Source organism: Trichosurus vulpecula, chromosome 4, assembly GCF_011100635.1.
Source record: "Trichosurus vulpecula isolate mTriVul1 chromosome 4, mTriVul1.pri, whole genome shotgun sequence".
NCBI classification, from domain to species: Eukaryota; Metazoa; Chordata; class Mammalia; order Diprotodontia; family Phalangeridae; genus Trichosurus; species Trichosurus vulpecula.
In genome coordinates this window covers 232,826,227-232,842,248 of record NC_050576.1, presented here as the reverse complement: position 1 = coordinate 232,842,248, position 16,022 = coordinate 232,826,227, and the positions used below count along the sequence as shown (strand labels likewise).

General features: G+C 41.6%; 1 protein-coding gene across 1 annotated transcript in view; it reads left to right on the top strand.

Moving 5' to 3' along the window:
• LOC118849185 overlaps nucleotides 1-16,022 on the top strand; it is a 53,938-nt gene that overhangs the window by 34,544 nt on the left and 3,372 nt on the right. The window contains exons 14-16 of the mRNA XM_036758259.1: nucleotides 3,363-3,416; nucleotides 3,711-3,791; nucleotides 14,255-14,524. Coding sequence (XP_036614154.1) covers nucleotides 3,363-3,416; nucleotides 3,711-3,791; nucleotides 14,255-14,524 — 405 coding nt within the window. The remainder of the gene's footprint in view (nucleotides 1-3,362; nucleotides 3,417-3,710; nucleotides 3,792-14,254; nucleotides 14,525-16,022) is intronic.

The window sequence follows — 16,022 nt, the reverse complement described above, 5'->3', positions numbered from 1 at the left end:
TCAGTGATTTCGAGAAAGCAGCCAATTCTGATCTTTAGAAAACTCTTTCCTTCAAACCCATGTGTACGAAATCCTTTTATGATACAAAGAATACTGGGTAATGAATGAGTCAACAAACTTACTTCCTTTCTTTTCCTAGCAAATAACCTAGTTTTTAACTACGTAGTCTTCAAGTCTTAATCCATATAGCAAATGATTGCCACAGTGAAGAATCTCTTCTTGATTCTAAGCAGGAGGCTCTGAATTTTGGCTTCTTTTATTTTCATTGACGGTGTTTGCTTGATTAGCCGATCCCTTGAACAATGTTCATAGCATTTAATTTGCTTAAATGAATTTTATAGTGAAGTTCCCCCACCCCCTCTCCCCAGTTGCTATCACTGCTAGCCCTTTGGTTGTTGGTTCTCTGTGCCTAAAACCTCAGGCAGCTTGTAGTACAGCCTGATGCTCTGGGTTTTCCTAGGGACACACACACACACACCCACACCCCACAGGAAAATACAAACACAGGGGAAGATTTTCCAATAGACACTAGGGCTCTCAAAGCCACCCTGCTTTGCCCTGAAGAGGTTAATTAGGCACTCTTGTTCTCCCCCCTACCAAGGCAATCAATTCCACAGCCACTTTTCCTATAGATGAGTCAGATCAGGACCAGTCTAGAAGTTGTGTATTTTCTTGCTTTATCTACTGTTTCCAGGTAGCCCCAGGGGGAGAGAGGCTGGTGGGTAGCTCCCATAGGCAAGTATTGACAGCAGCTCTTGCCTTTTTGTTTAAGAAATACCACCTAATTGTGTCTTCAGTGTGGAAATATTATGGCTTTTATTTTTTCTCAATTACGTGTAAACAAAAAATTTTAACATTCTTTTTTTAAAATTTTGAGCTCCAAATTCTCTCCCTCTCCCCAACCCCCTCCTTGAGAAGGCAAGCAATTTTCATATAGATTATACATATGCATGTTTGGGGGTAGCTGGGTGGCATAGTAGATGGAGCCCTGGGCTTGGAATCAGGAAGACTCCTCTTTATGAATTCAAATCTGACCTTCGATGCTTCACTGGACCTTGGGCAAGTCACTTAACCCTGTCTGCTTCAGTTCCTCATTTGTAAAGTTAGCTGGAGAAGGAAATGCCAAATTACTCCAGAATTTTCTCCAGGAAAACCCCAAATGGAGTTCTGAAGAGTCAGACATGGCTGAAATGGTTCAACAACAGCGTACGTGTGCAGTCATGCAAAACATTGAAAATGTTACATCATTTTAAGTCTAGTTTCAGAGCATCAGACCCAGGTATATTGAAATGTTACTACAAATAGACATTCCAGAGTCAAATAGCATCAGAATTCGGAGCTGGGGGGACCTCAGAGTTCATAGCTAGTCCAACCCCTTACATTTTACAGGTGAGGAGACTGAGTCCCAAGGAGGTGAAGACTTCAGACTCCCCACTCAGAACTCATTCTGCTGTACCACACTGTCTGTGTTTTGGGGTTTATCTCTACTTTAGGTTAGTGGTATGGGACATGAATGATTCTCTTCTATTTTTACAAATAACTCATTTGACTAATTATACACATTATAGATGGCATGTCCCAAAAGTCTGAGTGCTGTTTTGTTTTGTTTTGAAAACAGCACTAGGGCTTTTGGGACAGTAGGTGTATGTGTATGTGTCTGTCTGTCTCTCTCTCTATATATAGACACACATACACACATATGTATAAACACATGCATACAGGTGGGGAAATACATCTTCTCTTAAATCTTGCAATTTATTTCTCTCCGAATATTGAGATACTGACAATATGCACACACACACACACACACACACACACACACACACACACACACACATATGCATCTCCCCGCACTTAGAAATGGTGTAGGCTTTATTGTAATTGTAGTGACGTTTATCAACCCTTCACTTTTACAGCTGTTGTTTGTTAAGATCAATGAGAAACGGTATGTGTATATTTGGGGCGGGGCAGGGTTGTAGATCTGCTGTTTTAATTCTTCCTGAGACCCAGATGAAGGTATAGCCCAGAGGGCAGGGCCTGCCACCACCGGTCTCCCTGCTCTTTGGACCATGCATATGAATGAAAGCCCAGTCCTCATTATGGCCTTCTCCATGCTTTCCTAGAGCTACGGCTCAGTCTGAGAGTTGTATCTTTCTAATCCTTCTGTTTTTCTTAAAAGACTTTGCAAAGTTCAGAATTACCAGGCAGAGAAATGTACTGTTTTCCTCATCATTCCTGGATTTGCATAAGTAGATAAGCTTTAGAATAAATTATTATTTATCACCAGTGCCACGACTATGGAAATAATCTGCAGGGACCTGGATAACGATAGTACAAAGAAGCATGATGAAATTTTGGTCCTTAGTCAGTTGATAATAGCTTTTAAGTTTGGGGGTGGGGATAGAGGGGACTTGGATAAGAAGATTTCTTAATGGTGAGATGTGAACAGTCTCCATCCCATTTTTTTTTTGTCCAAAGTCAACTCATTCATGAAGATTTTCAAAACTGTTAGGGCATTTCTATCAAATGTGCCCAGAGAAAAGGGTTGAATTTGAATCTTGCTTGAATTGAAAATAGAATGGTCTGCCCAGTTCCATGTGAGAGGTAAAAACAATTGTAGGATTATGGATAAGGGAGTTGGTTTTGAGGGAAGCTTCCGGAAAGGAAGAATGTGGTAGGAGATCTGTTCCAAAACCTGCTGCTGATCTTAGTTCCAGATCACAAATCCAGCTACCATATGGTATCCTTGCCCCTACAGGAAGGGGCCATAGTGGGGAAGCAGATTAGCCCATGGGAACTATGCCAGAAATTAGCATGGGACTGACTGCTGAGAAGCAATTGAGAAGCTCCTAGAGCGTTTCAAGTATAACTTTCCATTTTGGAATCAAGCCAGTTCAAAGGTCAAACCCTGAACTACACAAAACATCAGATCCAGAGGCTGGGCCAGAGAGTGTGGTCTTAAGTTTTGGGGTAACAGGTCTAAAATCAAGGAGAGGTCCATGGAGAGCTAGATGAGGAAAATGCCACAGGGCGAGTGGGATGCCCATAGTCACTCAGTTCCATTCCACAGACATTGATGAAGGGCCCACTGTGCACAGAACACAGTGATGACTTGCTGCTTCTGCAGAGAGCAACCCAAGGCCAGCTGTGTTCGAGAAATACCCCATGGTGGAAATCCAGTGGTAGGTTTCCTGGACATCCTGCCTACAAACCAGCAAAAGCAAATCAAGCCCTGATTGTTATTCTCTTGGGAGCATATGATTATTACTTCCATTGCCCCAGCATCCCCTGGTTCCCCAGCTCCTCTCCAAAATACCTTTTATTTCCCTTCCAAAGATATTCATCTTGCAGTGTTTTAACAGGTGACTGGGTCCAACATGATCAGAACCAGAACATTCAGAAAAATGGCACAAACCGTAAGTTACCATGATTGGCATTTATGGGGCATGGCATGCTGAAAACCCCAAATCAGCAGATTTATACCTATTCTGCCATCCTCCATAGTTTTTGATCTCCTGCCCTAATACTAAAGCATTTGAAATATCTGTTGAGTTGGGGGAAACACCTTCTAGAAATTCTCTTGAATCATTCTGTAATTTGTTTCTGTCTGAATATTGGCTCTTTTTTTTTGTTTTGGGAGGAAGAAGGGTGGGGGGAGGGTTGAAGATGAAACAAAAAATTAAAGGTCATTTGTTTTATCCTATCTTTAGTTAACAGAAGGCGGAAAATAAGCGACAGTTTACCTGAAGGAGAGAATTACGTGAAAAGAATGAAGCAGATTGATACTTCAGGTGTGTAAAATGGGTTGTTGGGTTTCAGTGATTGTTCTCACACCAGCAGCCTAGTGATCACTTACCTGCTCTTCTTGCCTGCAATTTCTCTCTTGCTCTCAGGCTGCCTTTCCCACTTCTGCCTCAGTAACCTTCCTAGAACATTGATCTGACTGTATTCTCTCCCCACACCAAACCTGTCAGCGCCTCCCACAACCACCCTACCCACTGACCCTGAATAAAATCTGAGCTCCTCAGCTTGGGATTCTAGACCCTCCACAAGATTGCCCCAGTTTGCTCACCATGGCACCCACCAGGCTGTGCCTTCTTGCCAGACAGAGCCTCTTGCCAGTCCCCTGAGCAAACTCTGCCCTTGTGCTTCTGTGACTCCGTCTGTTGAAAGTCTGCCCATCTCAAATGCTACCTTTTCAGGAAGCCTTCTCTCACCCCCCAATCCCCTCAGAAGTTCTCATTTCCTCTTTCTCGCTCTTCCCCTACCCACCCCCAACTCTCCACTTTGAGTTTCCCAGGCTCTTTCTTAGTATCTCTCCTATGGCACTTATTCAGTCTTTTCAGTTGTGTCTGACTCTTTGTGTTCATTTGGGTTTTCTTGGCAAAGATATTGGAGTGGTTTGGCACTACCTTCTCTAGCTCATTTTACAGATAACAAAACGGAGGCAAACAGAATTAAGTGAGTTGCCCAGAGTCACACAGCTAGTAAGTGTCTGAGGCTACATTTGAACTCGGTACTCTGTGTGCAATGGCGCTACCTAGTGGCCCACTTAATCAGATTTTATTCTGTTCTAATCAGGAAAAGATGTATATAAGGAACCATGATACAGAATAATTGCTTTATTAAATCTAGACAATCAGTAAAACAAATCAAGCCCTGATTTGTAGCAATTGCCAATTTCTGAGGTGTAAATGCTCACACTGAAAATTTAAGGTTCAGCTTCCCAGTCTGAGCTCGCTCTAGCATAACCCCAGGTATAGTAGATAGATTGCCAGACCTGAAATCAGTAAGACATGAATTCAGTTCTGGCTTCAGACACTCACTGGTGCTGTGACCCTGGGCAAGTCACTTAACCTCTCTCAGCCTCAGTTTCTTTATCTGTAAAATGGGAATTATAGTACCATCTAACTCCCAGGGTTGTTGTGAGAACCAAAAGAAATTCATATGGAAAGTGCTTTGCAAACCTTAACATACCCTAACCCTATCATCACCATCATCACCATCACCACCATCACTATCATCATCACCATCACCACCATCACCACCATCACCACCATCACCACCACCACCACCATCACTACCATCACCACCATCATCACCATCACCATCATCATCACCATCACCTCATCATTACCATCACCACCATCACCACCATCACCACCACCACCACCACCACCACCACCATCACTACCATCACCACCATCACCACCATCAGCACCATCACTATCATCATCACCACCATCACCACCATCACCACCACCATCATCACCATCATCACCATCATCACCACCACCACCATGACCACCACCACCACCACCACCACCATCACTATCATCATCATCATCATTATTCCAGAGTGCCTTGCAGACCCTATGTAGGCACCAGAAATGAAAAGATAAAAATGAATTTGTCCTTGCCCTCAAGGAGCTTATATTCAACTTTGCATCCCTCTATACCCCACAGTACCTAGCCATGTACATAGTGGGTGTGTCTGGCACATAATAGGTATTTGCTAAGTTTTTTTGGGGGGGAGGTGGTTTTATTTACTAATCAAAATATGAGTAACATTTTAGAAACAGCTCATCAGCCTTTCTGGGACAGTGTAACACAGTTTGAGAAATTATTGCCTGACTCATTGAAAAATGTACTCCTGGGCTCAGAAGGCCTAGGTATACAGCTCTTCTCTAACTTCTCGACTGTGTATTAACAGTAATTAATGCTCTCGATGCCCAAAGTTTCTCAGAAGTTAAAATGAGATAATCCTGGTATTTGGAAAAAAAAATCAATTGTTGACCAGGCAGCTAAAACAGTTCTTTCTAATTTCTATCTAAATTTGTTTGTTAAAATTTCACCCAGGAAAGTTATTTCTGCTCCTCCTTTTGGGGCTTTTAGAAGTTAGAAATTACCCCAATTAGTACAAATAAGACTAAATTACAATGTTAAAATTATTGGTATAAATAGCAATGAAATGAAATTATGAAAACTATGTCTCAGTTTTGTATTTGCTCCCCCAGTTTGGGGACATAAGTGTTTTAGAACAGAAGGGACTTGAAGCTTATCCAGCACAACCCTGGCATTCTCTAGAGGAGGAGGGAGCCTTGGGGGCCCTGGGTTGGTGGTGAGGAAGTGCCTTATGTATGTTGTCCGATTGGGTCCCCATGCCAACACTGTGAGGTAGGGAAGGCACGGATATTATCCCCATTTTGATGGGTCAGAGTTGGTAAGACTTTCAATAGATGGAAAGTGGAAGAACTGGATCTTGAACCCAGGGCTTTGAGGCAGTATGGTTCAGTGGGAAGAATCCTGAATTTGGAAGTGGAGCACCTGGGTTCAAACTCCATTTTTAGTGGTCACTGCCAGTGTAGCCCTGGACAAGTCACTGACCCTCGGCGGGCTTCGTTGTCTTTAACCGTAAAGTGAGGGGTTTCTGCTAGGTGGGCTCCCAGCTCTACATCAGGCACCCTGGGGTCTGACCCCACAGCCAGGAGATGTCAGGGCACAGCGAATACAGAGAAGGCCCTTAAATCATAATGACTTGGGTTAAAATGCCATCTTTGCCACATACTGGCAGTGTGCCCCTGGCAAATCATTTAACTGGCTCCACTCCCCTGGTAATTCTCTTTAAGAAGCTTCAGAGCAGGTATGAGCCACATTGCTGGAGGGGTTTCCTCACCGGGAGACCCCTAACAGGAAGCTCACAGATCCATTACACACACACACACACACACACACACACACACACACACACACTGTCCTAAAAGCTTTAGTGCAGTTTTGATAGCAATTAAAGCTTAAGACAGCATTAAGACTTTTGGAACCCTGTATGTATGTGTGCATGTACACACATGTGTATTCATGTGCGTGCATGTCTAGGTGTATGTGTATTTATGTGCAGGTATATCCCTATATATGCAAACCGCATATGGAGGCAGATCACACATAATGAATCTCTTTCTACTAATGGGGGTGGTGGTGGCGGGTAGAGAGATGGAGACAAACAGAGACAGAAAGACAGGAAGAGAACAGGCAGGTAAAGGGACTTGTCCAAGGTCACGCAGCCTGTCTGTGTGTGTGTGAGGTGGGATGTGATTCTAGGTCTTCTGGCTCTGAAGTTGCTAAAGTAGACATTATTTATATACATATAAGTGAAAGTGATTTTTCACTAGTGGTATTTAGAATCAATTTTGTTAATAGAGTTTGATTTGATATCACCTATATTTCCCATTGTCTTCCTCCCCCAACCCCTCACACAGAGCCAGCCCTTATCATAAACTATAAAGAAAGGAAAAAAGAAGAAAAAAAGCTCCATAAACCCAAACACCCCCCCCTCAAGTCTGATGTTTTCTGCGGTTTCTCGCGCTTCTGCAAAGGCTTAGATGGGAGGCAGATTTTCCTACTTCTTCTTTGAGGCCAGCCTTGGTCATTAATGGACTAATGTTGTTTTGATCATTCTTGCAAATGTCCCAGGTTGAAGAATGAGTTTGCTTGATGAGAATTAAGGAGCCGCTAGAGGGCACTGTGTCATCTTTTATTGCTCGTCTTTTCAGACCATTGACCGAGATCGCCTGAGGAAGCTTGGCAGTGGGGCAGATGCCCATCTTCCTTCCCAACTTAAGTTCCCATTCAGGGATAGTTTTCTCCAAGATATCAGTGCTAGGGATTGTCTGATTTTGCTTCCTTTTCATGCTGCAGCCCCAAGGAAGGTGCATCCCCTTGAGTCACTGGGTTAGAACTTGGGTTTTAAGGAAAGTGATGTTCTAAATATCCTTTGGCTATGAAGTGAACAAGCATTTATTTAGCGTGTACTCTGGGCCAGGCACTGTGGCAAATGCTGGGAATATTAATAAATGCAAGGAAGACTACCGGAGCTGTGTATCTGAAAGAAAGGTTGCCATGATGATACTTGCCTCCTTCACCATGGCATTCTTTGAATCATGGTGTTCCACAGCTGGGAGAGACTTTCAAGATTCTCTAGTACGGAGATTCTTATTCCTTTTTTGGCGGGGTGAGGCAGTCGGGGTTAAGTGACTTGACCAGGGTCACACAAGCAGTAAGTGTCAAGTGTCTGGGGCCAGATTTGAACTCATGTCCTCCTGACTCCAGACTCCAGGGCCAGTGCTCCACCTAACTGCCCCTAGGGATTCTTATTGTTTTTAGTGTCATCAATCCCTTTGTCAGCAGAGTGCTGAAAGCTAGGGGCCCCTTCTCAGAGTAATGTTTTCAAATGTGTAAAATAAAATGTAGAGAGTTATAAAATTACATTAAATATAATTATTAAAATATTTTTTTAAAAATAAGTTTTAGGACCCCAGCTTAAGTCTCTTGAATCTCATGTGCTCCTCTGGTTACACAGAGCAGGTGGCCTCTCAGCAGACTGATTGGCTGGCCTTGGGACAGTGAGTTTGTTCCATCCCTTACATACATATCTTACATCGTCATTTCCATGAGTGTCGGAGAAAATCCGTCCATTGCTCCTGCAGGGCTTTTGTTGTTGCTCAGTTATTTTAATCATATCCACCTCTTCGTGCCCCCTTTTTGGGGTTTCTTGGCGAAGATACTTGGAGGGGTTTGCCATTTCCTTCTCCATCTCGTTTTACAGATGGGGAAACTGAGGCAAAGGGGGTTCTACTTAAGTGACTTGCCCGGAGTCACACAGCTAGTAAGTGTCTGAGGCTAGATGTGAACTCCGAAAGAGGAGTCTTCCTGAGTCCAGGCCCAACACTGTACTGCGCCACCTAGCCGCTGGAGCTGGGACAGGCTGAGTTCAAATTCTATCTCAGACTATTTCTTTTTCTGTGATCCTGGGCAAGTCACTCATCCTCCTAAGACTCTATTTTAGACTCTGTTTCCTCATTTGTAAAATGTGGATGATGCTAATAGCACCTACCTCACAGGGTTGTTGTGATCATATGGGATAACAATCACACGTGTGACACAACATACAGACATAAAACATGTATCGTGATATATATAGAACTCATGTGTAGTACCTCGATGTTTAGCACAAATGTAACATAGACTATATACTATGTAACACACATGTAATGTTTGTAAAACACTTTGCAAACCTTAAAGCACTATGTAAAATGTGAGCTATTATTCTGAAAGATTTTTTCCCAATCTTCTCCATGCTTTGTAGGCCACTGTCATACTATCTCAAGTTTATTGGATCCCAGATCTAGAGCTGGAAGAGGCCTCAGTGGCCATCTAGTCCAGCCCCCTCATTTTACAAATGGGGAAACTGAGGATCAGGGAAGCTACATGACTTTCCCATCATCACACAGCTAATAATCATCAGAGGCAGCATTTGAACCCAAGTCCTGTGATTCCAGAGCAAGACTCTTTTCACTAGACCATACTGCGTCTTGAGATTCGTTTCAATTTGTCATTCTTTCAAGATCTTTGGGAAATCTCTATTTTCTTCTAAGTTAGTAGTACTATTTGCAGGAATACAAAGAATATTACCATTGTTTTCCTGTGAATCCTCACATTCTTCCACAGGAAGATCCTCTTTTAATGTGGAAATGTGTTTTGCTAATGGCCCAGTGGAGACAAGAACTCGGCTATCTTGATCCCCAGCGGTGCTAATGTCTCCATACAAGACAGAAAGAGGCAGCAGCAGGCAGTTGGAAATGCTTGGGGAGAAAGGGACACATTGAAGAGTTTTCTTTTTTAGTTAATTCTTTTGAGCTCATTCTTATTTTTCCCTAATCAAATAATTCAATGCAAATGAAAAGAGTGATTTTATTGAATGTCATCATCATTGGAGAGTTTGGGGTTTTTGTTTTCATGGCAATTTTATTTTACAGTTATGGGAAGACTGGGAGAATCTGGAGGTGGACCCCTGGTCTGCCACTTTTTCTCTATCCTCCTTGACCTCTCTGTTGATCACTCTCTTCTCCTTGATACTCTCTTTTCTCCAGGTTTTTGGAAAACTTCTCCCTCCAGGTTCTCCTTCTACCTCTCTGACCACTCCTACTCTGTCCCCTTTGCTAGGTTTTCCAGATCATACCTTCTATAGAAAGGTATCCCTCAGGGTTCTGTCCTGGGCCCTCTTCTCTTCTTCCTCTATATTACTTTACTTACTGGTCTCATTAGCTCCCATGGATTTAATTATCATCTCTGTGATGATGATTCTTAAATTTTACCTCTTCCACCCCAATTTTCTTTGCTGACCTCCAGTCTCACAACTCCAACTCCTGCTTAGACATCTCAAACCAGATGTCCATTTTAAAGTCAACATGTTAAAAATGGAACTCATTATTTTTCCCCCTAATTCTCCCCGCCCCCTTCCCCCACACCCCTTCCCGTTTTCCCTATCACTATAGAGGGCAGCATTATCCTCAAAGTCCCTCTGGCGCCCAACCTAAGAGTCAGCCTGGATTCCTCCTCCCATACCAAAGCTGTTGCCAAGGCCTGTTGATTTCACCTCTGTAGCATCTCTTGTAGATTTCACATCTGCAGCATCTCTTGTTGATTTCACGCCCCCCCCCCCCTTGCAGCTTCTCTTGTACATTTCACCTCTGCAGTAGCTCTTATAGATTTCACCTCTGCTGTGTCTCTGGTGGATTTCACCTCTGCAGCATCTCCCCAGTATTCCCCTTGCCCCCACCCTGGTGCAGACCCTCATTGCCTGGACCAGGGCCTGAAGGCCACATGTGACCTTCTAGGTCCTTAAGTGTGGCCCCAAACTTCACAGAAGAAATCCTTTCACTGAATCCAAAATTCCTTTGTTCTGTGAAGTTTGGATTCCGTCAAAGGGCCGCACTTGAGGATCTAGAGGGCCACATGTGGCCTTGAGGCTGCAGGTTCCCCATCCCTGAAGCTATTCTAATAGCTGTGGGGGGGGGGGTGGTCTGCCTGCTTCAAGTCTCTACCCTTTTCAGTCCATCCTCCATTCAGCCCCTAAAGTACTCTTCCTAAAGTGCAGTCTGATCATGCCATATCCTACTCGATAAACTCCACTGGCTTCGTTTTGCCTTTAGGGTCAACTATAACATTGTCTGGTTGGCATTCAAAGCCATTTATAACCTGGTCTTCTTACCTCTTACTTCCTCCCTTCTACATGCTTTAATCCAGTGGCACTGCTTGACCTCTTGAGTGTTCCATAAACAAACAGCTCCATCTTTCACCTCTGGGCAGTCTTCCCTGCCTCCCCCCCTCATTTTCCATCATGGGTCTTTTGGAATTGTCTTAGATCATTGCCTTGCTCAAAAGAGCTAAGTCTAACAAAGTCAGTCATTGCACAATGTTGCTGTTACTATGTACAATGTTCTCCTGGTTCTGCTCACTTCACTCAGCATCAGTTCATGCAAGTCTTTCCAGGTTTTTCTGAAATCTGCCTACTCACTATACCACAACTTGTTCTGCCATTCCCCAATTGATGGACGTCCCCTCAATTTTGAATTCTTTGCCATCACAAAAAGAGCTGCTATAAATATTTTTGTACATGTGAATCCTTTTCCTTTTTTTATGATCTCTCTGAGCTACAGACCTAGTAGTGGAATTGCTGGATCAAAGAATATGCACATTTTATAGCCCTCTGGGCATAGTTTCAAACTGCTCTCCAGAATGCTTGGATCAGTTCACAACTCTACTAAAAATGCATTAGTCTTCTAATTTTCCCACATCTTCTCCAACATTTATCATTTTCTTGTTTTGTCATGTTAGCCAATCTGATAGGTGTGATGTGGTACCTCAGAGATCATTTAATTTGTATTTCTCTAATCCATAGTGACTTAGAGCATTTTTTCATATGATTATAGATAGCTTTAATTTTTTTCAACTGAAAACTGCCTGTTTATATCCTTTGACTATCAATTGGAAAATGACTTGTATTCTTATAAATTTAACTCAGTTCTCTATATATTTTAGAAATGAGGCCTTTGTCAGAGACGTTGGCTGTAAAAATTCTTTCCCAGCTTTCTGCTTCTCTTCTAATCTTGGCTGCATTGGCCTTGTTTGTGCAAAAACTTTTTAATTTAATGTAATCAAAATTATCCATTTTGCATTTCTTATATTCTCTATCTCTTGTTTGGTCATAAATTTATCCCTTCTCCATAGATCTGACAGGTAAACTATTCCTTGCTCTCCTAATTTGCTTATAGTTTTACCTTTTATGTCTAAATTATGTACCCATTTTGACCTTATCTTGGTATATGGTATAAGATGTTGGTCTATGCCTAGTTTCTGCCATACTGTTTTCTAGTTTTCTCAGAAGTTTTTTTCAAATAGTGAGTTCTTATCCCAGAAGCTGGAGTTTTTGTCTTTATCAAACAGTTGATTACTATAGTTATTAACTACTGTGTCTTGTGTACCTAACTTATTCCACTGATCCACCACTCTATTTTTTAGCTAGTACCAAGTAGTTTTGATGATTGCTACTTTATAATGCAGTTTTGGATCTAGTGTGGCTAGGCCACCTTCCCTTGCATTTCTTTTCATTAATTCCCTTGATATTCTAGACCTTTTGTTCTTCTGGATGAATTTTGTTACTATTTTTTTCTAGCTCTATAAAATAATTTTTGGTAGTTTGATTGGCATGGAACTGAATAAATAATTTAATTTAGGTAGAATTGTCATTTTACTTTATTATCAGTTCTGGGCATTCTCACCGGCCTTCCCACATGTCTGGAACCCTCCGCCTCCTCTGCTCTGCCTACTAACCTTCTTGGCTTCTTTTAAGTCCCACTTTTTAGTCCCACCTTCTGCAGGAAGCCTTCTCCAGCCCCTCTTAATCCCAGCGCCTTACCTCTGTTAATTACTTCCTATTTATCCTGTGTAGAGCTTGCTTTGTATATCTTTGTTTGCTTCTTGTCTCCCCTGTTAGATTGTAAGGTCCTTGAGGGTGGGTGGTCTTCTGCCTCTTTTTGTATCCCCAGCACTTAGCAGAGAACCAGTGATACATAGTAGGGCTTACTAAATGTTTATTCATCGATTGCCTTGGGCAAGTGATTTAACCTTGCTGGACCTCAGTTTCCTTGACTATAAAATGGATGCTTTGCCAGCTTTCAGTTCGTTCTTCTATCTCCCTATCACTTCAACGTAAGGTTGGCAAGCCAACATTCTGTAGAGTCTGGAAAATATCAGCCAACGTTTTATCTAGTGCCTTAGTTTGCAAAGGAATTTATATCCAGTTATCTTGTTTTATCCTCACAGTAACATTAGGAAGTGGGTGCTGTTATTAACCCATTTTACAAATGAGGAAACTGAGGGCAAGAAAATGATTATACAGCTGGTATCAGAGGCACTCCTCACTCCCAGTCTACTGCTTTTCCCATTGTAGCACAATGAAAGCATTTGATAGCTTCCTTTCCCAGTCCCCTTTAATGCTAGGGTCTTCCCTCTGTTGATTATTTCCTATTTATCTTGTTACATCTTGTTTGCATGTTATTTCATCCAGTAGACCAGAGGTTCCCAAACTTATTTGGCCTGCCTTTCCCGTTTAAAAAAAAATTACCCAGCACCCCCATGGGAATCTACTTTCTTTAACCCTTTAAGAGTTTTTTTTGAAATTTGTGTCATTTCAAAATAAATATAAAATATTTTTTTGAAAAAATGATGCATCTTAAATTTAATAATTTATTGTAAATTTGTGGGTTTTTTTCCCCTTGCATTGAAATTTTAATGATGCAATATTGAGTCATGTAACCATATAGTATCATATTGTAAACAAGATCATATTGTAAACAAGTCATTACATGCACATATTCTTGCTGAGGCATGCTGGGCTTCCCGACAATGCACAACACTCACTGGCCAACACTTGCTTGTTAAGACATATCAGCAGACTTTACCACTGATCTTGCATTTTATATGTTTATCTGGAAAATGATGCAATCACTATGACTTTAACTCTATTACACAACAGATGAAACATGTACCCACTGTTTTTCAAAATTTTCTTCTCTTCTCTTCTTTCCTTATGCTTCCACTGCCCCCTTATTTGTGTTTGATGTCCCCTAATTACACTTGAAGCTACTACTGCTCCTTCCCATCATTCCAGTGCCCCCCCTCAGGGGTGGTATCACCCACTTTGGGAACCTGTTTATTAGACTATAAGTTCCTTGAAGGCAGGGACAGACTTTTGACTTTCTTTATATCCTCAGCTCTTGGCACAGTGCTTGGCACATATAAGCCACTTAGTAATTGTTTATTGACTGACTTTAGGGGAGTCTGTTTTCATTATAAATGGTTTTAAGTGATCAGACTGGAGTCAGAACTAATTGCTAAAAGTATCTTCTGTTTTTAGATCCCATCAAGAAGGAGGCTCTATCAGATAAGCAATTGATGACTCTTGCTAGGAAGTTTGGGAAGGAGTGGATTCAACTTGGCATTGCCAACTTGGGATTAGAAATTGCTGACATTGATGCCATTCAGGAAAATTGTGAAGACATTACAGTTTGCAAGTTCAGAATGCTGAAGAAATGGCAGGAGAGGGAACGGAAGAATGCAACAGCCAGGAATCTGTACAATTGCCTGGAAAGTGATGCTTCCATCGAGGTCCATGATATCCTGAAAGGTATGTGGAAAAGACCCAGAAATTACAACTAAACCCTTCCACATCACAGGGGTTAGGGGTATGGCTCCCCCGAGAGCTAGAAAATCCATGTAACATATTTTGGCTTTCTGTTTGTACCAGAGAAGAAGTCTGAGTTATTATAGTAGTAAAAGGTAAAATATATTGATATTATAACGATACTGTATGTTTATTTTATGCATTTCTGAGTTTCCATACTTTTTTGGTGTCATCTGTGGCTTCCTCGAAACACCCCCAAAATTCCCATTTAATTTCTTATGCTGATTCACAATATATCAAAACTGCGATAGGGAAGGTTGTGATGTGGAAGGGATAACTGTACTTTAGTCAGAGTTGTGACCTCTGAGCATTACTGGTTCTGTTGGACACAACATACTGCTGAATTATATACATACATGCAGATACTTATACATGCATACACATACGCACATACATACGTATTTGCGTTGTTACACTTTCCTACTTCCTCTGGTCTATAGATTATGATGCTGGTTTCTAAACTTTATGCAGCTCCATCCTCTTTCCCTTTTTCATTAAAAATATCCCTGACTTTTCATTAAAACTATCCACATAGTTTTATTCCTTACTTTCTGGATTTCTCCACCTCACTGCCCACCATTTTCTCACTTGGGAGATGCCTCTGGCCTTGGCCCTCCCTGCTGATTGATAAGTCCCTGGTCTGGACCACTATTTCATAAGGCTCCCAAGCAATGCTCACTTCATTCTTGGGACTGCCCCTCCCTCTCAGGACCTCTCTACCAGCCTTGCCTTTTTAAATGTTGTCTTCTTCCATTAGAATATAAAATTCCTAGAGGGTATAGACTGTCTTTTTTTGCTCATATTTGTAACCTGGGCATGTATCCCAGCCTGACAAATAGTAAATGCTTAATACATGCTCTGTCTAGTCATCCATCGTGTATATTAGCTCATCATTTATTCTACTAAAGAATTTATTACAATGCTATAACAATTTCAAAATGCAAAAAGTCGATATTTATTGATAAAATCCTTTGTACTTTTCATATTTGTTACCTATAAGGATAATCACCATAATAATCATATTAATGAGATGGAATCAGCTTGTTTATGGCACAGAGTGTTTCAGAAGTAATATCAGTGTCCCGGATCTTGCTCATTCTGTTTCAGCTTATAATTGAGATCAATATGCTGTCTTTCTTGCCAGCCAGAGCAGAATAGCGCATCATATTTGTCCCTAACAAATGGGTTCCTTGTCAATTCTAGAAGGATCAGGGGCTTTCCAATAAAATGATCATTGTTGCTATAGAAGCTGTTGTATAGATAGTGCTGTATGGCCGCACAGTCAGTGAGCTCTCTATTTTCTTCTGTTTTATTTGCAGGGTAGTTATTTGTGAAATTAGGAAACATGGCATTTATTTCATAAATGAATTTTCAGTGTTGAACTTTTTGCTAACTATAGAGAAGGAGAAAAAAAGGGGGAACAATAGTATAATGTGGAGGG